A 25994-nucleotide genomic window follows, 5' to 3' on the forward strand; every position below is an offset into this window, starting at 1 on the left:
CTTAGATTGTTTCTATGTGGATTGTGAGAAGATTTTGGTTGTGCACTCTGCCTTTCTGTGATCATGAATGATTGAATTAATGAGGAAAACAAAACTAGCACTAGCAAGACCCACATTGTAAAAAAATTTAAATTTAAATTTAAATTTAAATTAAAAAATTTAAATTAAAAAATCTTCTTTCTTTCCTGTTAGGATGCAACCCATCATATTTAAAAATACACTGAACAGAAGACATTGTTTTGATGCAAAAAATCTGGATTTCCCATTTTCTTTTTTAAGGTTACATCATTTTCTTTTTACATATTTATTTCCTCTTGCTTTTATTTTCATATTTGGTGTTGAGGTAATCCAAAACAGAAAGTAATAAGTTATTTTAATATGGTGATATTTGGATTAGGCTACTGACTACATCTTTTAACAGTTAACTAGTATTTATATACAGTAGCAATCAGTAGGTAATAAAACACTCCTAACCCTGCTGACAGTGCATAGGGCATAGTCAGCTGCACATGACTGTAGATAAGATACATAACAGGAAGACCTTATCATAGACAGCGACTATACAGTAACGTAGTTCTGGAAGTATGAAGGATTATGATGAAACCACAGCCTTCCTGGGTCATTGGGGACATTTCCAGCAGGCTGTCTTCTTTCTGCTCTGTGCCAGCACTATCCCCAATGGACTCGGAGTGTTATCCATCGTCTTTGTGGCTGACATTCCCAGTCACCACTGCACGGTTCCTGAAGTCAACTTGACTCAAGCTTGGCATAATGCCACCATACCAATACAGGTATATAAGTGCTCAACTGGCAATTTGAAATTTGAAAATATATTGCTTTCTTAAATTTGGTTTATTTTGGTCGATCAGAACTAATTCAAACTCATGGGTCAGTCAAAAGTGTTGTTGTTCTAAGTGCATTCATAGTGTTGCACTTTTTGTTTACATGGAATGGAAATAAGAGAAAGAGAAGTTAAAGGGGGCTTGCAGTATAGTCAACTTATAAGTCAGCTGGTATGGTCACATATCAGAATAATCGTTAAGTAGATAAGATTTGATAGTGTCATTATGTCTGTGTGCCTGAGCAAGTCCACAGTGACTTACTTCTTACTACTTAATGTTAACAGCTTTTGACATGTTAATTATTATTTAAAGATACAATTTTAAAATGATGTGAGCTCACTTAGAACTTAAAAGCTTTGTGAGTTAAGGCTTCTACAGTATACATGTTACAATTAGTTAAATTGTCCCCAGTAGGCAGAACAATGACAGAGGATTTTAAACATGCTTATTACAAGGGTCGAAAGTGAAGCAGAGGGTATGGGAGAGCTGACTTGAATCCAACACAGGAGGCTGGTGGTGGCAGAGTTGGCCGTCTGGAGCAGTAGAGTTGGCAGTCAGGAGGAATATACTAACACAAGGAATATACTATGATGAAGAGGTTTTGGCCGTAGCACTGTAACCACAGAGACGATCTGGCAGTGAGTCAAAATCTGAGTCGGCTAGAAACTGCTGGGAGTTGATTAGTGGGATGGACTTCAGATGTGCAGGTGATCAGGAGAGTACTAAGAAATTTTGGCTGGTGGTCAGACATTTTCACTATTATTAATAGTTAATGATTTTATTGTGATTATCATGAAATATTAGCCTAGATGCAAGAGCACAGTTATAAACAGTGCAACTCAAACTTTGCAAAATAGTTTTTATTATATTGCTGTAGTTTTGCCCGAATACTTATTTTATGATCAAATTAATATATTTTTCTGCATTTGCTGTAAAAAGTCAAAGGACACAGCTTTCAGCACCATATAGTCCAAAGCCAACGGAGGTTTCACAGTTTAACAAATTCACAGAATGGCACCATACAGGGATAAGTTTACTGAAACAGAAATGTTCATTTTAATGTTTGTGTCATTGTGACTGTGAGGTGGTGAATGGGAAACAGGAGCGGAGTAAATGCAGCAGATACAGGCTGGATGTGGTCCGAAATCTCTCTGCTCAGGGATACATTCCTGGTAAGGACGTCAACCTCACTGACCTGGAGCAGGAGAGCTGTCTGGACGGATGGAGCTACAGCACTGCCATCTACCAATCCACCATAGTTTCTGAGGTGTGTGTGTGTTTGGGCTTTCAGTAGTTATATTTAAAATCATAACATTAATACATATTCTGTTTCGTCATTGTATTTCACTTTTTTTCCAAGATTTTTGAGAATTGTGACTGTTTTGTGCTTTTGTTTTGTCCTAAATATCCAGTTTGACCTAGTGTGCAATGAACAGTGGAAGCAGCCATTCACCTCCACACTTTACTTCATTGGAGTTCTTGTTGGATCCTTCTTCTCAGGACAGCTCTCAGATCGGTACTGAGAGCATGAACTCAGTGTGGTGCATACCATGAAAAGTGACTTTTACTTACACTTTTACTTATTTAGTTAGTTTTAGTCTTGGGCTGTCCTATCCTCATGAAGCACTTTGAGCTAAATCATTCTTTGATATTCCACCTTTTTTTATTTTTAAATTTTAAATGAGATATACTCACAGGACGATAGACATATGTTCTATAGACATTTTAAAAAATAGTCAGTTTTCAAAATTCCAAAAGATCTGTAGTTCCAGCTTCTCGCATATAAGGAGTGTTATTTCTCTCTGGATCCTATTTTATTGTTGGTCTTATCAATACAGATTTGGAAGGAAGCCCGTATTTTTCGCAACTATGGCAGTGCAGACCATTTTCTCCTTTGTTCAAGTCTTCTCTCCTTCATGGACGGTGTTCTCCATCTTCCTCTTCTTCAGTGGTTTGGGACAGATTGCAAACTACATTGCTGCTTTTGTCCTAGGTACATTGAAACACCCCCTGCTGTGATATTTCCTTTACATTTAATTAATTTGCTCTGAATCATACAGCATAAGAATTATGCTGCTGGTCCATTCATGTCCCTCGCTCTTTCTGCAGGTACAGAGATCTTGACTGGCAATGTGCGGGTCCTGTACTCATCACTGGGTGTGTGCCTGTGTTTTGCCATTGGCTACATGATGCTGCCACTCTTTGCTTACTTTTTAAGGGACTGGAGATCTCTCCTGATGGCTGTCGCTCTGCCTGGACTGCTCTACATCCCTCTCTGGTGGTGGGTTGTTCTCATTACATTACATCACAAATAAAGATTATTCACAACACTCATGGTAGAGTTTCAGCTACAGTTTTTTTGAACATGAAAAATGTTCTTTTAAATTTGAAACCAAAGCAATATTGTACATATAAAGGTGTACATACTTTTATCGTACTCTACATTTAGGGTCTGGCTCTGTCAAATGTTAAACTCACTTGTACAGTATATCCCATGAATAATTGACTGGGTTTAACATACAAGAAGTGTTTTCCTGAGTCTGTTCATGGCCTACAAAGGTTTCCTCATAGACTGTATAAAAGCTTAATCATGTCTGCCTTTAGTAATAACACTGGGATGCAGCAAAATCAGACAGTTTTTAATGTGACACATACGAAATGATCAGATTTTGATTATAAAAATGTCATAAATTTTGTGATCATTATTAATTTCAATATTTGATCATTTACAAACAAGTTATTTCTGGATTTGTCTTTACTTATACTATTTGTAGTCATGTTTTTTATTGTTTCTTTTTTAAGGCCACTTCTGATATTGCCTCACTGTAACCTGTCTGTCTCTGTGTTGATTACTGAGGCAGGCTCATCCCAGAGTCTCCTCGGTGGCTGCTCTCTCAGGGGAAAGTGGAAGAGGCTGAGGCTATATTGAGAAATGCTGCAAAGAAGAACAAAGTTGAGGCTCCACAGGTCATCTTTGAGGAATACCATGTAAGTTGGCTTAAATTTAAAGCAGGCGAGATCAAACAAACAACGCAAAGAGAAGACATTTTGGAATCTTTACATTAGATTACTTTATCTAAAGCCGCTGTAGGAGATTTTACAGGTTTTATTAAACCTAATTGCAATTAACTGACTTTAGTCAAGAACAACCTTAGCATAAGCCTCTGAAAAATAGGCTTCAAATCTGAATATGTTTTATTTATTTAATTTTTTCATATTCATGATTAAATAAGCATCAACTGTTCATTTTAATTTTAACACACCTTTTCAAGACTGTATGGGTGTTTCCTAACCCCCAGCCCAACATTTGTCATTGGCTTTTGATTCAAATGCTAAAATCCTGATTGGCTCAGAGAAAGAATGTGTCATATTTTCCAACTGTGCCCTGCACACTTTAAACCGGTAGAAGAGCACAGAGAAAATAAAGTTGGACAGAAATCTCTCATGTAAAGTAACACTTTTCTAAAATTGGTAGACAATAGTGTCTACAATGTACCTATCAATCATAGAAGCTAACTGAGAAAGTAAGTTGTCAAGCCATTTAAACAAAACATGGCAAGTTGAGTTAGGTTTTGTGTCTTGCAGGATGATGACAAAAACACACTGTGTAAAAAAGAGAGACACCACAGTGTCTTGGACCTAATAAGGACCAGCAACGTCAGGGCCACAACACTGATTCTCTGCCTGGTGTGGTGAGTAACCAACCTGAGAGCTTATTGCACTTTTACATAAACTATATTATATATTATACAGAATTAAGTACACCATATGCACACAAGTATGTGGCCATCCAAACTAAGCATATGCAACTCTTCACAAGAAGGTTATCCACAACATTTTCAAAGCATAATGCAGGTTTTCCTCCCGTTTAGCCCCACACCAAAAGTACACAGATGTCTTCTATATAATTTTGGTAATCTAGTGCACGTCTGCTACAGTGTCCTTTTCTGATACTATCACTAGGAGTTGTCAGTTCTTTTCAAAATCTTCCAATCTCACACACAGGGCATTAATATTATACAATATGTTTCAGTATGGGTCATCAATATAGTAATAGTTAGTAGCATACTAATGTATTCTAATATATTTGATTAATATAGTCAATATATTCCTCTATGTTTGTAATGTTTAGTGATGAAGGGTATTCTGATTTTGATTCTGTGCACTGTACATAAGAGATTTTTAATTATGCAGCCCATACGTCAGTGGAGAGAGACAGGGGTCCAGGATGTCTTGTGTTGAAAAGGTTTATTTACTGGATCAAGGAGAAGTGAATGAATAGTCAGTACATGTAATGTTCTGATGCTCCCTTCAATTCTGAAGTTTCTGTCCTCCGGGAATAGTCTTTAAACCACAAAGATAATGCCACAGGTTGAGCCATTCCTAAATATGGGCAGATCCAACACATCTACAACAGTCTACAGATAAGAACAATGCCTAGACGCAACTCAGGGCCTTTGTCCTCCATCTCACAGGGTTCACCATATCCAACCTCTGACTACAGTTACCTCTACTCTGTTCAGAGGGACAGGAAAACACATATCTGACCTTGGCTGCTATAGCAACATATCAGAATGCCTCCTGTTTTCCTCAAAAGGAGCAGATTCACTGCCTACTACTATCTCAAAGGGGAGACAGTGTCTCACAGTCAAGATTTGGTGTGGTCTCGTTATGACCGCAAAGCCTAGTTTGACCCAGTACATGCCAGTGATTGATGTAAATGATAGAAAATTCCCTAACAGTACCCACCAAGTCTCTTCTCAAGTATCTTACTAAGAAGCATGAAGTTAAATAAAACCTATAAATATGTTACATTGTTCATTTATGTATTTGTCCTCCATCAATTTGTCCATCTTTTTACTGTAGTTGTCTCCAACTATCATGTATGTATCATATATGCGTTTAACTTACATACTCATGACTCTCAATACCACATAATGATCAACTACTGTTATACTATTTCTGATTTATGTCCCATCCTCAATATCTCTGCTATCTGTATATGTGTCTTGCCTAGGTTCACTCTGAGTACTGGCTATTTTGGCCTGTCCTTGAATACATCACAACTCAGTGCTGACCCCTATATCAGCTGTTTCCTCTCCGCAGCTGTGGAGGTGCCTGCATACCTTTCCAGCTGGCTGGCACTGCAATATTTTTCACGACGACTGTCTGCTAGTTGTACAGTTTTCCTTGGAGGAGTATCTCTGTACTTCATTCAGCTGGTGCCTGAAAGTAAGTAGTGAGACTGAGACAACAACAGCAAAAGGCAGAGAATAAATATAATAAATACAATTGGAATAAATACCTGTATATAGCTTTGCATGTTTCTTGTACATCTGTTATTGCATTTTAATCATAGCAACCGAAGCAACCACCAGCATCTCTCTTGATACTTTGCTGAGTTTTCAGGACTTGAGTACATGACTTATAATCTCTTTATAAGATAAGTATTGTCCATCTCCTTCAGCTTTACCAGCGTTGTCTGTTGCACTGGAAATGGTAGGTAAATTTGGCTTTACCTGTGGGACAGCCATGATGTTTGCCTACACAGCAGAGCTTTACCCAACAGTGCTGAGAAACACTGCAACAGGGACATGCACTACATTTTCCAGAGTGGGCAGCTGCACTGCACCTTTTTTGATACAGCTGAGTGAGTAAACTGGTCTTATGTCATAACATTTTTTGTTTTAACTTGTCTGTAATATCAGTCTCCCTACATATGCACAGTTAGTTAAGATACTGTCATACAGTATGAGAAAGAGCTCAAGCTTCTATCCCATCCTAATTTTCTGTCATCCTCCTTAAGGTACATACTTTAAGTTTCTGCCTTATATTATTTTGGGGACTCTGGCTATTGCATCTTCATCTGCCACTCTCTTCCTACCAGAGAGTTATGGACGACCTCTTCCTGAAACTATTGAACAGATGCATAAGAGAGAAAGGTGAGATACTAATAAGGAATGCAGCTGCTATGTCTTTTAGACTAATAATATTTACAAAATTAAAATATGTATTTGAGATGGTTTTTTTTTAATTATTGTTACTAGACCATCCTGTTACTTAAAGTGTGACAATTTAGTTATTATATTATACTCCTACTCAAAATGATATTATATTAATATCATTTTGAGTAGGATAGTTTTTTTTCCCAATAAATGATTCCCAACTTTTAACAAAATTGCCCCAACCAAATCTTGTTTTGTTTGTCTTTTTCCCCTATACCAGGATGAAGTGTCCCTGCTTCACTCAAAAAGAAACACCAAAAGCTGTGGTGCTTTACGAAAGTCAACTGTAGCTTTAATACTAAATTAACAAGATTAAATTAAAATGTGTTCTGTTAAGACAAAATTAAAGAAAGAAAATTAAAAAGAAGAATTAGGAACAAAAGTAACAAAAGAAGACACCTGTTCCTTATATATGAGAATGTGAATGTAATGGAGGATTAAACTCCCAGTGCTGGAGTTGCTGTGGTGAAATTAAGGCAATCTGTTCATATATATATATATATTTTTTTTTTTTTTAATTCATGTAAGTCTTAAAGTAAATGTTGGTTGGAGCTGTCTATAATAGTACTTTTAAAACAAGTTACATCAAAATAAAAGTGCTTTACATAAAAATAAAATAAAATAAAACAGTTAATAACATATTACATATTATAATACAACTATAAAATACAATGAAAGATAATAAAACAAACAGTAAAAGTGTAGGAATATTAAAAAAAGGTAAATAGAAATAGAGTTTTTAAAATTACAATGAATGTGTTAAATTCTGGAGTTGTGCAAAGAACAATTATACAAAGGCCCATTCAACTTTTTTTGAGGAAGCAAAATTATGTGTACTTGTATTTGAATAAACGTGGAAATAGGGGATATAACTATAACTATACAGATTTCGTTTTTATTGAACTTTTCATTTTTGGTTATTACACTGTTAAAATGTGTTCTTCAATAAGCTATTGTTGCAAAGGCGGGTTCCTACACTGAGTCTCAAATCCTGCTCTCCCAGACCTAACACAACTGTCATAACAACACAGCTAAAGGGCTCAGCTCCTCCAGACACACAGACCTGCAGCTATTCATATATGACACAGAAGCACAGCAGAGGAGAGAGACTGATACAGCAATTTAACATCATTAGGTGATGAGTCCTGACTTACCTGCTTCTTTTTTCTTCTCAAAAACCAAACATTTTTGGAATATTTATGCAAAAAAGTATTCACAAAAACCCATTAATTGTGCTTTCCGAATACTGTATTTGGATTCGGCTCCACCCCTTTTAGCTTCACTGATCTCCTCTGGCAGGTCATGCCACAACTGAACAGAAAAGGCCCTGTCACCTTTACTTTTAAGGTTTGATGGAGGAATAACCAAGAATAACCTATCAGAGGATCTCACATTGCATTCAGGAGATTAGCTATGTATTCTGGAGCTAACCTACTGCAAGCCTTAAAAGTGATGATTAAAATTTTAAAATTTAACACACTATTTTGAATGAGCTGAAGTTCATTTAGGTTTTGTTGGATGAGGGATGAGAAGAGTGCAATAATCTAATACAAAATAAATGCATGAATTACTGTTTCTAGGTTCCTGACAGATAAAAAAAATATGTTTTGATTGATTTTAATTGATTTTTTGACATTTTTTAAGTTTGATAAAAAGCATAATTAATATGCTGGTTGAGGTTGAGGTGGTTATCAAACATAATAACAAGGTTTCTGCAATATTACCCTATGTTTGATGAGAGGGGACCAAGATGGGAGGAAAATGAATTCTGGGATTCTGAGTCTGGACCATCCAGTTATTGATACGTATGTGCCATGCAAGCATTTAGGTTGTTTAAATTATTAGTGTCCTTAGTGTCAAGTGAGAGTAGAATGAGTGTAGACTCAGAATAGAAATGGTAAGACTATTCAGTATTGATCTGGAGTCAGTGGATCACATAACATGAAAGCTAGAGTTATATATAAAAAATATTAATGTAAAATTGAAGAGGCATTTCCAATAAAAGATGGCTTATATTATTCATCCAGTGTAGTGATACAATTCGATCACATGACATGGGAGCTATTGAAAAATATTAGCAATCAAAATATGTGTGCTTCATGAGACCAATTTAGTAAAACTTTTAAATCATAACGTTCACTTCCATGGGCAAGTCAGCAGGAAGGTATTGAAAATTAAAATGGCTTTGTGTTAAACTAATTTATTAATGGCACTTTAGAGGATGAAACTGAGTAAGAAAAAAGCTGAACAAGAGATGCAGCAGCAGCAGCCAATAAGTCCGTGCCAAATGGATAAATAAAACCACAAAGGAAAGGCTTACTCCTACAATGGGCAATCGACTTTTTTAGCCTGCGCGCAATCCATCCCAAAGTGGTTCAACAGCCTTTTGGCTTGTTTAACTTGCGCACAAAAGACAATACCTGATACGCCTGCAGGGCTGTGGCAGGTAGACCGGCGAGGAGGGAGGCAAGTAGGAGCTTGTAGGAGCTTGTAGGAGTCTTTTTTAACTGCTTATGCTGTAGAACGAAACACATGTTAGAGCTTCCAAGGTAGTTTTCTTGTGTAACCGTAGACAGGACACAGACGCACAGGTGAGGAAGAGGATTCTTTGACTATGAAGGATTATGCTGACGCTGTTGCCTTTCTGGGACAGTGGGGACGTTTCCAGAAAATGGTCTTCTTCCTGCTCTGTGCTAGTATTATGCCAAATGGATTCGGTGCTTTCACCCTTGTCTTTGTGAATGATATACCAACGCATCACTGCCTGATTCCTGATGTAAACCTTTCCCGAGATTGGCACAGTGCTATAATCCCCGTACAGGTGAGTGCAGGCTGTTCCATATTTGCATTCAAACCAAATCCGGTTTTAGTCCTAATGCAAAGCCAACATCCAAATGCATCAGTTGATGTGCGCTGCGCTCCATGGCAGAGGCTGGGAGGGTCAAACCGACCACATCTTCACTCTCGGACTCAACTCTCTTATAAAATGTAAAATTTGAATTGAAAACACCAAAGAAAATGTATTCATAAAAAGTGTAATTTTAATATTCAAATCGTTTCCTTTGAATAACAAAATGTTTTAATGAACCCTTTTTAATTTGCCATGATATCTGCATACATTTCTAATCCGCAATTATAAAAGGCCGCCTAAACGATACTAGGTGGATTAATAGAAAAAGAAGCCAAATAGTTTAGAACAAATATGAACCTTATTATTTGCACATTACTTCAACTGCTTGTCTCTAAGTCAAACACATGCAGTCAAACAGAATATGATGTAAGTATGCAGTGGCGTGCACAGACATTCTGGGGGGCAGGTGCTCACTGAAAAATAAGGGCACTTTGTGCGGCAGGTGGAACTGCCGGCTGCCTTATTATAGCAGTGTGAGATTTTTTTTTTTTTAAACAAAAAAACATTACAGTTACATGTTGAATGTAATTGCATATTTATTTATGTCAATATGTTAATATTGACCTTTCAATTGGACTATAGCACTGATCAGTCAATCACTGTTGTCTTATTTCTCTGGAATATACGCACATGAGGTTTTTAGCAAGTTAGGCAGCTACAATCAGTGGTGTAGTGGTCCCTGGAGAAGTGGGTATACTCTCAATTTTTGCCCTTTTTTTAACGCAGCCCAGAAAAACGCCCTGTTTTAGAAACAGTGACATGTAAGACTCTATTTAGTTTACCCAAAAATCTGTCAGTAGTATTTGCTCATTGTCACATAATTTCTGCTGCTTGATCTCAGGGAGGAAGGATTATGAAGTGACTAAACCAATACTGGCCCACAGACTAGTGAGAGACAACTATGCATTGTGAGTGAACTATTAGTCCATCTACACTGTGGATGGCCTAAGGAATAAGGAATGACACCTATTCTCTCACTTGGCAAGTCAGTAGTTACTTTTGTAAACTGTCTCTTTGAACAGCTGATTAACAACAGATAGTGTCGGCCAGATGTGCCACTATTATAAAATTAACATGACTGGATCAGGAGCAGTTTGTAGGTATTAATGGTCACACAGGCAGCCTGTATGAATGTAAATTATAAATGAGGCAAACATGGTGTTTCAGTTATTTTTTGAATATTTATTTAAATAAAATACTTCAGATCTGAATTTGACAATGCATCCTTGTTAATATTTCACCTTAGATAAAAAAAAAAAAAACACATATCATTCTCTTCCACACATCAAAATCAATCAGATAAATTCAAAAGTGCTTTCTTCTTGAATTGATGCTTTAATAGAAACTGTCATGACAGCTTTGGGACTTAAAGAAGACGCCTCGTCAATTAGGACAGCTAATTTAAGGATGATGCACTAATGCTACTGACATGTTGCTCTGCATCTCACTGGCAACATGTTGTATTATTTGTGTTGCACTGTTCTCTGTGTCCAATGTTTCAGAAGTTACCCAAACTAGCAATCTACCTAAACTTACCGGTTCATTGCATATCCTAAAGGCAAATCATTTAAAGTAAACTTGTAAAAGTAAATTCGTAGGTTAGAAATATTTACCTCGGCATGGCCCGCCCTTCCCTGCCTCCGATTGGCTCATCAGTTTACTGATTAGATTGACAGCGTGTACTAGCCAATTAGAGACAGAGTAGCGTGGGTCATGGCTTCACCATCCTAGGGAAAAATGGGCAATTTGGCTCGCAGATACTATTGAATGGTGCGCATCAGGGGGGATTTAGAAGTGGGTATACACAATGCTGACTGAAAATTATTATTATCACACGCTTTTAATCGTCGAGCATTTATAGATTATCATGTCAACATGGGCCACATACAGTAGACTGTTAAAAAAAACAAAAAAACAACAAACTTTCAAAAGGGCACTTGCTTGGTCCAGAGGGCAACGGGCAGGTGCTATAGCACCACCTAGGGTCTATCTGTGCACGCCACTGTAAGTATGTGTCAGTAGTATAATGTAAGAAAGTATGTCATGTAAGTATGTCTCTCCTTGTGTTAGGTGTGTTAGATCTTGACTGTTTGGCATTAAGCTGAATGGCCACATTCCAGGACAATAGTTGTATGCATGGCTCCCTATCTCTAAAAAGCAGCCTTGCATTCCAGTTTTAACAGATTTTCTCACACAGTGTTGTGCCATTTAAAATACAGGGTTAAGTTCACTCACAACAACAACATAACATTTGTGATTGCCATGAAATATGAGCCTATGCCCATTGTAGATATGAAAAACAACACAGTCACAGACAGTGCATCTGAAACTTTGCAAAATAATCTTTGTAATATTACTACAGCTTTGCCTGAATATTTTTTAATACTGTTTTTCATATTTTGTATGACCTTTGTTCTAAGTTATCTCCTCATAGAGGCTGATAAAGTGATATAGCTCATTACAGGGTTACACATGAAGGTAAATGGAAAGGTGCAGGTACTGTAATTAACAGTGCTAATTACAGTACCTGCACCTTTCCATTTAGCACCATATAGTCCAAAGCCCACTGAGGCTTCACAGTTTTAACACATGCACAGAATGGCCCCATAGAGGGAAAGGTTCACTGAAAAAGAAATGTTAATTATAGTGTTTGTGCCATTGTGACTGAGAGGTGGTGAATGGGAAACAGGAGCGGAGCAAATGCAGCAGATACAGGCTGGATGTGGTCCGAAATCTTTCTGCTCAGGGATACATTCCTGGTAAGGACGTCAACCTCACTGACCTGGAGCAGGAGAGCTGTCTGGACGGATGGAGCTACAGCACTGCCATCTACCAATCCACCATAGTTTCTGAGGTGAGTGAGAGTTTGTCTGCCTTCCTCATCCCCCTGGTCTGTGTATCTGTCTTGGAGACTTTGTTTCTTCTTTATCTTCTAGGTGTCTTAATGAAAGCTTACTGACTTGACATGTGCCTCTCTTCCTGTGTGTGTGTAGCATGTTTTTGCATGTTTTTTGCATGTTCTGCAGGGTGTTTTTGTTAAGGCAGGGGTTTCCCCGGCAGCATTTTGATGTTTCTAAACTCATTTGTGTGTCCTTTATATAGTATACTGTTAAAGTAGCAGCCCATTTTCAATGAGTATGCACTTTTGCTCACTGAATGGAAGTGATGCGACATTTAGCGGTACAAACATAAATACAGTCAGCACATCTGGACAATGCTTCTTCATTATTTTACCTAAATGACACCATGACACACTCTGGGGAGAGTCTCTTTACAAGCATATGTAAGCATTGATATAGCTTTATTTTCACTTTATTTTATTTTACTTGTTTACACTGTTTTGTAGAAATTTATCATTGCTCAGTCAAAAACGCGCAAAGACACAAGAGAGCATTAAACATTGTAACGTGTTGAAGCAGTTGTATACACTGTACAATCCATTACACAATCAGTAGCAATTTCTTATACATTCTAAATACTAAAACACAAAACAAAAATACAATTATCTTGTATTTTTGGAGAGAAAGAATGTTGTTCAGCTGGCACTTTGCCTAAAGCCAGCCCTTTCTCTAAAGATTGCAAACACAAACCAGATAGCTTTATACCCTTCTAGATCAGTTAAAAACAGTCAGGTCCCTAAATGGACACTTCCACTTCCAAACTGTTACACCTTCTTAAAAATAAATATGGCCGTAGGGTGAGGTCTGTAGTTGGTAGGTTTGAATAAAAAAAAGACTGTGGCTTGTATTTTTTTAACGCCTGCAGCACTATCTTTCCAGGATAACTTTGGGTTGCGTCCAATACAGATAGATAGATAGATAGATAGATAGATAGATAGATAGATAGATAGATAGATAGATAGATAGATAGATAGATAGATAGATAGATAGATAGATAGATAGATAGATAGATAGATAGATAGATAGATAGATAGATAGATCTTTATTGTCATTGTCACCAGTACAACGACATTTAAAAGTGCTCACCAGTCAGTGCATCATTCATAAAATAAATTAAATAAATAAAACAAGAAAATAAAAGTTAAATAAATACTATATAAAAACATATACATTTGGTCATTGCACGGCTCTATTGCACAGTCAGTTGTAAACAGTATTAATTTTCAGCATTGAGTGTAGTGATAGCTGTAGGATAAAAACTGTGTTTAAATCTGTTTGTCCTTGTTTTAACTGATCTGAATCGTCTGCCTGATGGCAACAGTTCAAACAGACAGTGTCCAGGGTGAGAAGAGTCCTTTATAATGTTCTGCGCTTTGTTGATGCAGCGGGAAGTGTAGTTCTTCCAGTGTGATAAGGCCCACAGTGAGGTTAAACCTGTTCTGTGGAAACCTGAAAGAGGGTCATTTGGGTTAATCAAGAATCTGTGTCAGTTAGGAAAAGGAAAGTTCTGTGTGCCTGTGTCCTCAATGACCTAGGCACTGATTGACATAGTGTGTACAGTACACATGGCAAAATACTTTTTATTCATGAGTCTCAAATTTCCACCACAGAAGTACACATTCGATGTAATGTATTTTAATTCTCCAATCTCTTATTTTTATTCATGTTATTAGGTAGGTTTTATATTCCATCTTATGTTACCTCAATGTTTTTTTTCATGATTTTATGTTCTTTTTCATGTGAAGCATTTGATGCATGTAATTTCTGTTGTTGTATAGCATTTGATGAGTTGCATTTCTTCTATGAAAGATGCTATACAAATAAAGTTATTATGAATATTATTATATGATGACCTCACAGAGATGTTATGGTCAGTCAAATATCTTCAAAGAAGGATATCCTTCAAATTATGCTCAGTGTAGGTAGGCTACTTCATGATCTACAGAGTTTCTAAGACAATAAGCTTAGGGAATAAATACCTCTAGATAACCCGGCAGGCTAGCAAACAACCCTCAGATGGAAACAAGTTCAAGAGTTCAACCAGTTTAGGAATAAGATGTATTCTACCACAGGGTCACAGTGACATTACTATCACATTGAATTGAGAAAAAACATTGACCCATTAGTTAAAAAAACATTTAATATTAATATACAAGAAATACATCAAATGATAACCACTAAAATCTCTCACAGTTGTAGACTGCCAAACATAAGGGAGATACTCAGTGTTGTCAATGTGATATAATTATCAAACACTGCTTTCAAATTGTGAGGCTAGTCACAGATTTCCAGTTTTCATTAACTATATCAGTAACTATTATTAAATTGACAGTCTCTAAAATACAATGTGCTGTGTAGTGGTTCATTAGTTGCACAACAAAATAAACAACAAATATTTGACTGCACGTTTGAAGTGCTTGCCTTAGTTATCCAGCCTGTCTTTTTTTCCACACCGCTGACATTTCTGACACGTGATTTGCATAGCCTTGCTTATCTATCAGTTGTGGTACTTGCACTGTGGTACTTGAAACACACAAAATAAGCTCCACAGATTTCCATTTAACAAAATATGTCATTACATGGTCAGGACACTGATTGGAAAATAATGCTGAAGGTGCTATTCCCTATCGAGGCATACTTCCCTTGTAAACAAATTAACTTGCTCCATTTAGCAATTTTGTTTAAAGGATACTTGTAGCCTACCTTTTTTCCTTTGTAACATCTCCTTAAGCAGTGATGGAGAATTCAGTCAATGCCACTTTGAGACCTGTTTAAATCCAATACAGTGCTCTGTCATTGAGCAGAGAGGTTGGAAGGTCAGAAAGTATTGAGAAGTGAAGTAACACATTGTTAATTCAATATTTAGTATATTAAGAAAATAAACATGTATAATACACGGTCGCCCATAAAGTTGGAATAATTTAGTTTTCAGACACATTCCTTTTTTTATTTTGTATTTATACACATCAGTAATCACCTTTGACCAGGTATAATGAGATTGATCAATACAATTTTGAGAATATATACACTTGATCTATTAAGAATACATCACATTGTCACAATCATTTCATGGAAAGAGGTAAAACATATTTTATTCCAACTTTATTGGCGACCGTGTAACACCAGCCTCATCCTTTAAGCTAATAAGACCAGACCAGGTACACCTTAAGGGAGCCATTTAGAACCAGCAGTGGAGCACATAGCAAATGCATTGCATCAATAACATCAATATGGACATCCTCAGGTCCACGTATTTCATTGTTCAGCTGTTAATGCATGGATTTGTTCCAGTTTGACCTGGTGTGCAGTGAGCAGTGGAAGCAGCCATTTACCGCTACTGTTTTCTTCCTGGGAGTTCTTTGTGGATGCTTCTTCTCAGGACAGCTCGCTGACAGGTACTGATAAAAAGAGCTCAATGTGGTTTATATACAACATATGCAGTGCTTGGAAAAATACTTTTAAGCCTGTGGTTCTTTTTATACAATATATACTGTGTGCAACTTTTTTTTCCCCCCAGGATGGCAAAGTCATGCCCCGCCCTACTCTGCCTCTGATTGGCTTACCCCAATATTCTTACCCTAGTCTTACCATTCTCCTTCCTAAACCTGGAAAAACAAATTTGGCTTACCTTACAATAGTTACTGATTAGTTTCTGACTTACTATTGATACTGAACACTACACCACTTATTTAAGGTCTTGTTGTCTCCAACTTTAAACAATTGATTCATTTGATACTTATAATACTATATATCTTGTCTGTATATCTTTATACAGACTATGAAAGATAATCATTCTTTTGTGGAGATGTTAACATTGCATTTAACAGTTTGGGCCTGCTGTGTTGTTTTCTACTGTAGTCGAATACCATATACAATGCCATTAAATATTGTCCTATATTTAAGCCCACTATAAATAATACTTGGTAGCTATTTTCATCAAAATAATTTTAAAGTTCAATTAGTTCTTATGTGATGAGCACATCTGTGGCTCAGACCACCAACCATGGCCCTTTATTTTCAGTGTACTGTATGTATTTCAGTAGCACAGAAAGTTTTTTTTCCTACAATTTTTTTCTTGATTCATTTAATGGTTCAACTTCTCTCAACAGATTTGGGAGGAAACCTGTTCTCTTTGCAACTATCACAGTCCAGACAGTATTTACCTTTATTCAAGTCTTCTCCTCTTCATGGATTATGTACACCATCCTCCTCTACATCAATGGTTTGGGACAGATGTCCAACTTTGTAGCTGCTTTAGTGCTAGGTACATCTGATCGCTCATTCTCCAATTAATGCCAGTTTTTGAATACATGCAGATAGTGTAGATAAAGTTGGTCAAAAATAGTGTACATGTCTACCTGCCTTTCACTTTTTCACATGTCCCTCCATTTTTGTTTCTTTCTCTGTCTCTGCAGGCGCTGAGACCTTCACTGGCAATGTGCGGGTCCTATATTCATCTATGGGTACAATGTTAGGCTTTTCTGCTGGCTACATGATCCTGCCTTTCTTAGCTTACTTTTTAAGGGACTGGAAATCACTGCAGTTGGCTCTGTCTGTGCCTTGCCTGGTCTACATCCCCTTCTGGTGGTGGGTTGTACTCATTAAAAGAACACTCACATTGTTAAAATTACTCAAACTGTTTAGCTTACTCTGAATCACTATACAGTTCATGTTGTTTGTCTCTTACCAGGAGAGTTTAGTGGTTTGTCAAAATGAAAAATGATCTTCAAGTTGAAACCAAAGAGTAAAGACTTGAGTGTTCGAAAAATGGTAGACTGACTTGCAGACTTAATAAAGAATTGTCCATGACTGTTTCCTCAAAAACAGCAAGACATAGTTGAAAGTTATGGATGAGTAAGACAGGGCTTACAAATTTAAGGCTGCACCATTTTTTGTATCTTTTCATTCTCTCCTAAGAGTTTTCCAAAAAACATCATCATGCTTTTACATACAAATGTCAAACTCGTGAATTAATGAATCTATGGCCATGTAATCTGCATCCATGAATATTATGACTTGATTCTATTATTCTGGACATTAAAGCCCCTTTCATCAAATCTGAACCTCCCTCTCTCTCTCTCTCTCTCTCTCTCTCTCTCTCTCTCTCTCTCTCTCTCTCTCTCTCTCTCTCTGTTGGTTACGAGGCAGGTTCATCCCAGAGTCTCCTCGGTGGCTTCTCTCTCAGGGTAGAGTGGAGGAGGCTGAGGCCATAGTGAGAAAGGCTGCTAAATGGAATAAAGTTCAGGCTCCACCGGTCATCTTTGACAATTACAGCGTAAGTTGACTTTGAATAGTGCTGGTCTTATGAGTTGAGTGAAAAAATATGCCAACAGAAATATTAAACAATATAGTCCTGTGTGGCAGTCATGTTTGAAGGAAGTTTCCATAGAGACAGCATGCAATTAAGTCCCATCCACCCCTCTGGGGCGTGCCTCCATGTCACTTTAGTCTGCAAGCAAACAACAGAAAAACACCCTAAAAGCTGCTGTGTGTTGGGATACATTACCATCAAAGTAAAGAACTCAGAACTAAGTTTTATAAGCTGCTAAACCGGAAATCTTAACCTTTAAGAAGACAAAAGTGGATAACATTACAGGGGTGTGTGCTGTGCAGTAAAAGAGACACATCCAACCAAAGCTGCACAGACAGCCTGCAGCTCAAAAACCTCATAAAAATGACACATAGCTATACCTGGATAGGCTGCTAGTCACAGAGAACACACTGTTTAAGAATAGAGCAGCCGTTTAATTGAAAGGTGTGATGTTTAAATCACAGCTGAAATGCTAACTGTAAACAGAGCCTGAATGGGAAATGATTGCGTGTCTGTGAGTGTGATTTCCCCGCCTATGTGTACAAGCTGTACTCTCCATATCAGCTGTGAAAAATGTCATGCCAGCCTGTTACGTGGTGCAGGTTGCTAAACAGTTGTGTGCTATCTCTTCTGTAGACATGATGTCAGCCCATACTGCATTCATTCATCTTAGCAGATAGAATGTAACAGGTTTCAGCATGCTATAAACTACCTTTTCCTCTCTGGTAGACCTAGAGTGCTAAAATATTCCTTTGACTGGCTGAAAGGTTTTCTGTAAATTTTTAGCCAGCTACAGGCAATAGCTACATCCCTTGGTTTCATATTATGGCGCTGATTGTTTTTCCCTCCGGTGGACGTGGTTGTCAGAGAATGATACATTGCACTCTGCCCCTAATGTTTTAATACAGAAGCCTGTTGCTTGCATGCACTGATCTTTTATCACTATCAGGTTTCTTGTATTTGGTGTAAACAAAGCACCCAGCACAGACTGGATTATATTTTATTCTAGATAATAGACAAAAAGTTCATACCTGTTTTTTGGTGGATGTTAATTTTGACACATATAAATTAAAAGTAAGTACAGAATATTCTCAGGCAAGTTTTTGGAATATATAGTGCATGATGAGAATTGAAGGTTTAAAAGACACAGAGAAACAGAGTAACAGAATAAGAATGATGTTTTGTATTGTATTGTATTGCAGGTCAATAAAACAAAGACTAAGGAAAACTACAATGTCCTCGACCTGTTGAGGAACAGCAGTATCAGAATCACAACACTAATTCTCTGCTTTGTGTCGTGAGTAAACAGAGCACTTCAATCTTCATAAACTCACAATGAAAATGTCTGCATTATTAACAGTTACTATGGTGACCAGGCGACCACATCACACTGCAACTTACAAAAATGCGAGCACAAAAAAACAAAAAAAAGCTGCATCCAATAACAACAGAAACACACTGCAAACACAGAAAAAAGAAACTACAAATGCTGCTGTCCAAATTTTACTATAACATTCACTCAGTAAAATATGACAATCAGCCTTTTCTTGGATATTCTACCTAGTATATGGAAATAAAGACTTGTAGTACATTAAATGCATTTAAAATTAAAAAAAACCTAGCCCTAACCCTAACCCTAACTTAAAGCTAAAGTATGTTTCTTCCTCTATGTTTTTAGTTGAAATGTACTCTAAAGCATATCCTTATGTGGAGAGGTGTTATCAATACTTGCACACACATCTAGCAAGGTCACAATACCAGTATTACTTGAATCGAAGAGCACTATTACTATACTATTACTATTACTACTATTCAATATCTTGGGATCAAGAAGACGTGCAATTAGTTTATTAGATTTTATTGTTCTTTTTTGACAGGCATGAAGTAAGGAAATTGGGCTGGTAATAATAGTGTCAATAAATGGTATTCCTATGCACATTTCTATTAATCTCTGCTCTCTGTATCTTTGTCCTGCCCAGGTTCACAATGATTACTGGATACTATTGCCTGTCCTTCAACACATCCCAACTCCATACTGATCCTTATATCAGCTGTTTCATCTCAGCAGCTGTGGAGGTGCCAGCATATGTTTCCAGCTGGCTGGCACTGCGTTACGTTCCACGACGACTGTCTGTCATCGCTACCTGCCTACTTGGAGCAGTGTCATTGTTCTTCATTCAGCTGATACCTCAAAGTAAGCAGAAGAAATGTGCTCAGAATTACAAGAGATTGAGAGTACTCTGACATAAGAAGCAAAGATGAAATCATAAGTGAATTCTGCTAATTCAAACAGTTTTTTGGTGTAAAGCTTTGAAATTCTAATAAATAGATTTTTACTTTCTACGATCTATAAGTAGACTTTATAATAGTCACATTAACTTATTGTGACTTGATCATTTTTAATGGTGAGCAACATAAATTCATGATACATCCTGCATCAGTTCATTAAATTATTATGAGTCATTCATTAGTTATGGGTTACTTAAACATGTGTTTTGTAATGTTAATGCATGTGTAAAGATCTCCAAACGTTGAATTACATGCAGCTGTGATTCATCAAGTGCTCAAAACTTTATCAGGGTTTGTATGTACTTTTGTTCTGTTTTATTCAGTTCAAAAACAAACAATTTCCTTTTCCATTAGGCTTATCAAATCTTTCTCTTGCACTGGAGATGGCGGGTAAATATTTTATCACCACTGGTGCGTCAATGATGTTTACCTACACAGCAGAGCTTTACCCGACAGTGCTCAGGAACACAGCGACAGGTTTATGCACCACTGTGTCCAGAATGGGAAGCTGCATTACACCTTTTTTGTTGGACATGGGTGAGTAAACTAGGTTTAGATAATAATTCTCCTGAATCTACACATCCTCTAAATGCAAGTTTACAAAAGGCTGAGAGCTTTCCCCATTTTAATTTTTACCTCTCCTTGTACAGGTACATACTTTAAGTCTCTGCCATATATTACAATGGGGACTCTGTCTGTCGCATCTGCCTTTGCCACTCTCTTCCTTCCAGAGAGTTTTGGACGACCTTTACCTGAAACCATTGAACATATGTCTAAGAGAGGAAGGTGGGTTTCAAAAAATACATTCTTTTTGTCTTTATCCCCTGTGTCAAATTAATGATTATATATTTGAAAACACAATATAGTGTAAGTCCAACATTCAGTGTAGAAAAAACCTGAATATGGCTACTTTCATGGACACATATTTGATTTAATAATTAGTGTTTCCCACTAGGCATATATGTTTAAACTAAGGATATTAAGCCAATAAATGAAGATGGGATATTATAAGAAAAAAAAGAAGCCTGTAAACAAATAATTTTACAATTTTACTTAAAAACTTTGTTATTTACTCATATTTCTGAGGGGTTTTCCAGTTTAACATTTATGAAGTTATTATAATTGACTACTCAAAGTGGATGTGATAATACGACACCAAAAGCAGAGTTGATGACAGTGAAGACATATTTTTGCCTTTTTCCTTTTCATAGTTGTCCTACATGCTATGCAGAACACTAAAATAAATAATGTTTTGTTTATTTGTTTGTTTCTGTTTGTCTTTTCTCAACATGACAGGATAACGTGTCCATGCGTCACTAGAAAAGAAGTCCCCGTACCTGTGGCACTCTTGGACAGTTGACTATGATTATCTAGTGAATACATATAGGTGAGACGTAGGTGTAGAGATGTAGAGTACTGTTACTATTGTTTACATACATTGTTAGAAGTTCAATACATTTTTCATTAAAGGTTTAGTGGTTGTTGTTTTTTTAAAAATACATTTATGTTACTTTATTTTTCTCATTGAGGTGTAAATTGAGAAATATTATATGTGAGCATTTCCAACAACAACCAAAAAGTGTGATTAGGATACGGATTTATTCTCTTAGTCAGTTGTTCTGTGTCCAAATATACAGATATGAATCATATTAAATGACAGAAATTAATACAAAATATTAATTGCAAGGTCTAAAAAAGTGCTAAGTGTCAGACAAAAGTGCTATTAAAAAAATAAAATGCAAGCTCAGGACTGTGGAGGACTAAAACTGCCGAAATCAAAAATAAATAAATGATTCAATAAATAAATTAATATGCCATTAATTCAGCAAAAATAATATTAAAAAAAACGTAGTTGTGAATTAATTGATCAAACGTGACTGTGATACAATCCGTTTGCTTTCTCTAAACTGACCTCAGAGCTAAGAACAGATCCAACTTCTTACTGAACCTGACCAAAACACTGAATAGACTCATCACAACAAAGGACTGAGGACACTTAAACCTGGACTTTATTAAATTATAAGAAGCATTGCTTTAGAGGAACTAAGGACATCTATATGGTTATTAATAGATTGAATTTGTTACTTTGTTGAAGTTATGTCTGTTACTGATTTTAACTTTATGTTTATCTGCTGAAATTTTGTCCAAAAATATGGGTTTTGTATAGGCCAGCTGTGAAACTGTTTCATTATTCTGAAGAAGGTATTTTTTTAATTAAAATTGCAGCTTAGTCTGTATCATTTTATATTCTTACAAAGGTTTTAATACCATTTCTTGTTGAGCCAAAATGTCTTGTTGAGCCAACCCTTTGGCTTCAGCTACTAATTGAGTATTTTACTCATCTTCAACCCCTCCCTATAAACTTAAGACACTGATCCAATATTTATTTAACCTTAACCCTTCTGACTGGTGTACCCGCAGACCTTTATGTCATACATCACAGTTGCATTATTCTATCATTTCAATCTTTCATGACTTCATATCATTGTTTTCTGTCTCTGTTTTAATTATTGTTTTTAAAGGTATCAATGTATTGGGAGTATGGAACTATGTTTTCCATGGGTCCTCATTTTAAGAATAACACACTATCAGGAGGGGGTAGTAGCACTCATTTTGAAGGTTTTGTAGAAAGATTGTTGGGTTAAAAGGACCAGTTTGTGTTAAAGAAAAATATACATTTTTGTTTTGCATAATAAAAATTAAATTAACTAACTTCCCTAAAACAAAATATAATAAAATGTTGTTGTTTTTTTAGATGATTAATTAAATAACTAATAATGTTTTGTGAACAAATAAGCTAACAATTTGCTATGACAGTTGTTTCTTACATTAGTTGATTATTTAGTTTGTAATCCTTGAATGCTAAATATGCAGGATTTGGGCTAACTATCCTGTGGTCATTAGTTGTTGCAGGATTTACATAACCAAGTACCATAATCAGTGTAAATCATGAGACTGGCTAGCAGCTGTCCTATGATGACATCAGTGATGAGTTTGCATCTAAATAAAACAAGTAGGAAGGGATATTTTGAAGATTGTGATGATTAAATTTAAAAAAAGATATTTTGTTCTGTGTAAAAAGTAGCATTTGGTCTCATTTATTATGAATATGGAATATGATGCAGATTTGCTGTGTATGAATGAGTGCTTGTGGAGGGGGGAGTTCCCCTTAGATGGGTGAAAGGGGCCCTGCTAGTTATTCTTAGGTGTCATCGACCAAGCTTTTGCTGCTGTTATTGCCCCAAAATTTTAGAATTCTGTCTATTGTGATCAGACAGGCTACATGTTCAGAATCTTTTTTAATTTGCCGCTTTATATTTTTATTTAACTTTATTTCGCTGTTGCTGTTTTTTTTTTTCTTTCAAGCACTTTTTAGAAAAGTGCTTTACAAATTAATTCTAATATTTACATATATGACTAGATGATAGTGCAGCATAAAACGTTAAAGGAATCACACAAGTTACTACAGTTCTTCGTGAGGGGGACATGAGTGTCTTTAACAATTATCATGTCAACCTTTTGGTGTCACTAGAGGAAAAATCTTGGGACCACCAAAGTACTTAAGATTCAGTCTTTGATGTCAAAAGACACAGATGTAAGAAGACAGTAAATACACCAGTGCTAACAGAAGAAAAGGATTCTGGGGCAGCTTGCCGAGTACAGTGGGGACATTTCTAGGACCACTGTGGTGTCTGGACAGAGACACTTATATAACAGTTACAGGTACTGTAATCAGGACCATATAGTCCAAAGCCCAAAAATGTTGATTATAGTGTTTGTGCAATTGTGACTGTGAAGTGGTGAAAGGGAAACAGGAGCGGAGCAGATGCAGCAGATAAAGGCTGGACGTGGTCCGAAATCTCGGCTCAGGGATACTGACCTGCAGCAGAAGAGATGTGTGGACTCATCGACCTATAGCACTGACATCTACGATAGTTTCTGAGGTGTGTGTATGCATGTACCAGAGTGTTTGTTGGTCTAGTTTAAGCTGTAGTAGTAGTGGTAGTAGTATCAGGAAAGGTACAAGTAATTGTACCAGTGACATCTTGTACTGGTACTGTACAAGTATAAGATGTTACACTGACTACCCCTCGAAGACAGTGAAGACTCTGACAGTCCTTACGTGTACTGGCTCTGTGTTTTTGTCTGTCACCAACTTAATAAGCAGTGATGTGGTGCTAAAAGTGCATCTATGAGTTTGTTTTTCCTGCCCCCTAGTGGCAAATGATTATTACTACAGTTTTAAAATAATGAATGATCATTTTCCCTTGTCTGTATTTTTTGTCATGTATGGATATTCCAGTTTGATCTGGTGTGCAATGAACAATCGAAGTAGCCATTGGAAGTTCACTGGAAGTTCACTGGAAGTTCACTGGAAGTTCACTTCCAGAATTTATTTCCATAAGTTCTTTCTGCATCCTTTTTTTCAGGACAGCTGTCAGACAGGTGCTGAGAACACCAATTCAACATGATAAGATTTACAGAGCTTTTGGAAAAAATATGTGTTTACCTTTTCTTTAGCTTGATCAACTTGTCAGTCTTAAATTACAGTTCTTTAAGTGAACAGTGTAAAATAATATCCTCATCCTCTACATTGGTTGCTATATCAAGGCAGAATGGAGGAAGCAAAAGCCATAGTGAGAGATGCTAAGAAGAACAAAGTTGAAGCTCCACAGGCAATTTGTAATGATTGTAATGTACATGTAAGTTGGCTTTGACTTACACCGTGTAGAACCAGGCACAGTTCTGCTCAAATACATCATCAGTACAATTTATGCGCAAGGAACATGAATGTCTACAAAATGTCATAATAATTGATTAAATGGATAATAAAAGACTTCATTATTACCTAAATGTGAGCCTGCTAGTGGTGTTAGTATCAATAAATCATATTGAAGATATGGAAACTCTGTAGTTGTTGCGATAATTCACTCTAGACCAGATTGAATTTACCGACAAGGCAAAAAACATAAGAAACAAGTGTGACTAAGATTTTGTGTCTTGTAGACTAATAAAGATGCACTCTAAAGTGCACGACTGTAGTTCAAAAATGTTAATTGTTAAAAAGTAGTTAATAGTTAAAGTTAAATAAAACAAACCCGGGCAGAAGAAAAAGAAAAACAAGTGACAATGTCAACGGGATGGAAGCCAGTTAAGTGTTTAAGTCGTTGTCATGATACCCTTGAAGCTATCCTACTTGTTGGTTATAAACCTTTCAAATCAGTGACAGTACTGTAACTAGTGTGTTATTCAGTAACATCACTGTGTAAAACATCACACTTATTTACCACCTTTGAGTAGCTGACTTGTTAACGGTTTCAAATGTGGTGCAGCAGTTAGCTCTGGCAACTCACAAGAAGGTCCTACATATAAGGGTTTCTCCCAAAAGTTTAAAAAAAATAGTGTAGGTGTAGGCTACAGTCTGTTTGTATGTGTTAACCCTGTGATAGACTGGTGAACTGTCCAAGGCCATGCAAATATCTTCTGCTGTCTGTATCTGTGTCTTCCGAGGTTCAGGTTTTGGCTTGTCCCTGAACACATATGGTAAAAGTAAGCATAAAAATTGCTCAAAATTAGTTGAAGTTTTTTTGAAATAAGGAGTTTTACTGCCAGATTAAACAGCAATTTCGGTACATTGCTTCTCAGCTTTTTGATTCCTCTGACATCATGTGAAGTATCTTGTAACAGCTTAATATCTAATATTTCCTCTATTAAGAAATGATATGGAAACTTATA

The 25994-nt window shown here is 36.6% G+C and overlaps 2 protein-coding genes across 2 annotated transcripts; both read left to right on the plus strand.

The window, feature by feature from the left end:
* The first annotated feature begins 584 nt into the window (after positions 1-584).
* LOC133993895 (organic cation/carnitine transporter 2-like) lies at positions 585-7137 on the plus strand. Its single transcript, XM_062433023.1, has 11 exons — positions 585-791; positions 1927-2109; positions 2255-2358; positions 2681-2835; positions 2952-3123; positions 3704-3855; positions 4459-4534; positions 5860-6074; positions 6310-6492; positions 6649-6784; positions 7068-7137. Exons 1-11 carry the CDS (start codon positions 585-587, stop codon positions 7135-7137), a joined length of 1653 nt encoding a protein of 550 aa, XP_062289007.1.
* A 2324-nt stretch (positions 7138-9461) lies between these two features.
* On the plus strand, positions 9462-21618 carry LOC133993940 (organic cation/carnitine transporter 2-like). The gene is made up of 11 exons (XM_062433080.1): positions 9462-9668; positions 12430-12612; positions 15950-16053; positions 16768-16922; positions 17074-17245; positions 17807-17933; positions 19172-19266; positions 19949-20163; positions 20613-20795; positions 20909-21044; positions 21555-21618. The coding sequence occupies exons 1-11, from the start codon at positions 9462-9464 to the stop codon at positions 21616-21618; spliced, it is 1641 nt and encodes a 546-aa protein (XP_062289064.1).
* The last annotated feature ends 4376 nt before the right edge of the window (positions 21619-25994 follow it).

The sequence above is a fragment of the Scomber scombrus genome, chromosome 14, assembly GCF_963691925.1.
Source record: "Scomber scombrus chromosome 14, fScoSco1.1, whole genome shotgun sequence".
Taxonomy (NCBI): domain Eukaryota; kingdom Metazoa; phylum Chordata; class Actinopteri; order Scombriformes; family Scombridae; genus Scomber; species Scomber scombrus.

Coding starts and splice junctions, on each gene's coding strand:
- LOC133993895 (XM_062433023.1), top strand. CDS start 585: ATGAAGGATTATGATGAAACCACAGCCTTCCTGGGTCATTGGGGACAT. Junction 3,856..4,458: donor TTGGCTTAAATTTAAAGCAG/GCGAGATCAAAC, acceptor TGTGTAAAAAAG/AGAGACACCACAGTGTCTTG. Junction 6,493..6,648: donor ACCTTTTTTGATACAGCTGA/GTGAGTAAACTG, acceptor ATCCTCCTTAAG/GTACATACTTTAAGTTTCTG.
- LOC133993940 (XM_062433080.1), top strand. CDS start 9,462: ATGAAGGATTATGCTGACGCTGTTGCCTTTCTGGGACAGTGGGGACGT. Junction 16,923..17,073: donor TGTAGCTGCTTTAGTGCTAG/GTACATCTGATC, acceptor CTGTCTCTGCAG/GCGCTGAGACCTTCACTGGC. Junction 20,164..20,612: donor CATTCAGCTGATACCTCAAA/GTAAGCAGAAGA, acceptor CTTTTCCATTAG/GCTTATCAAATCTTTCTCTT.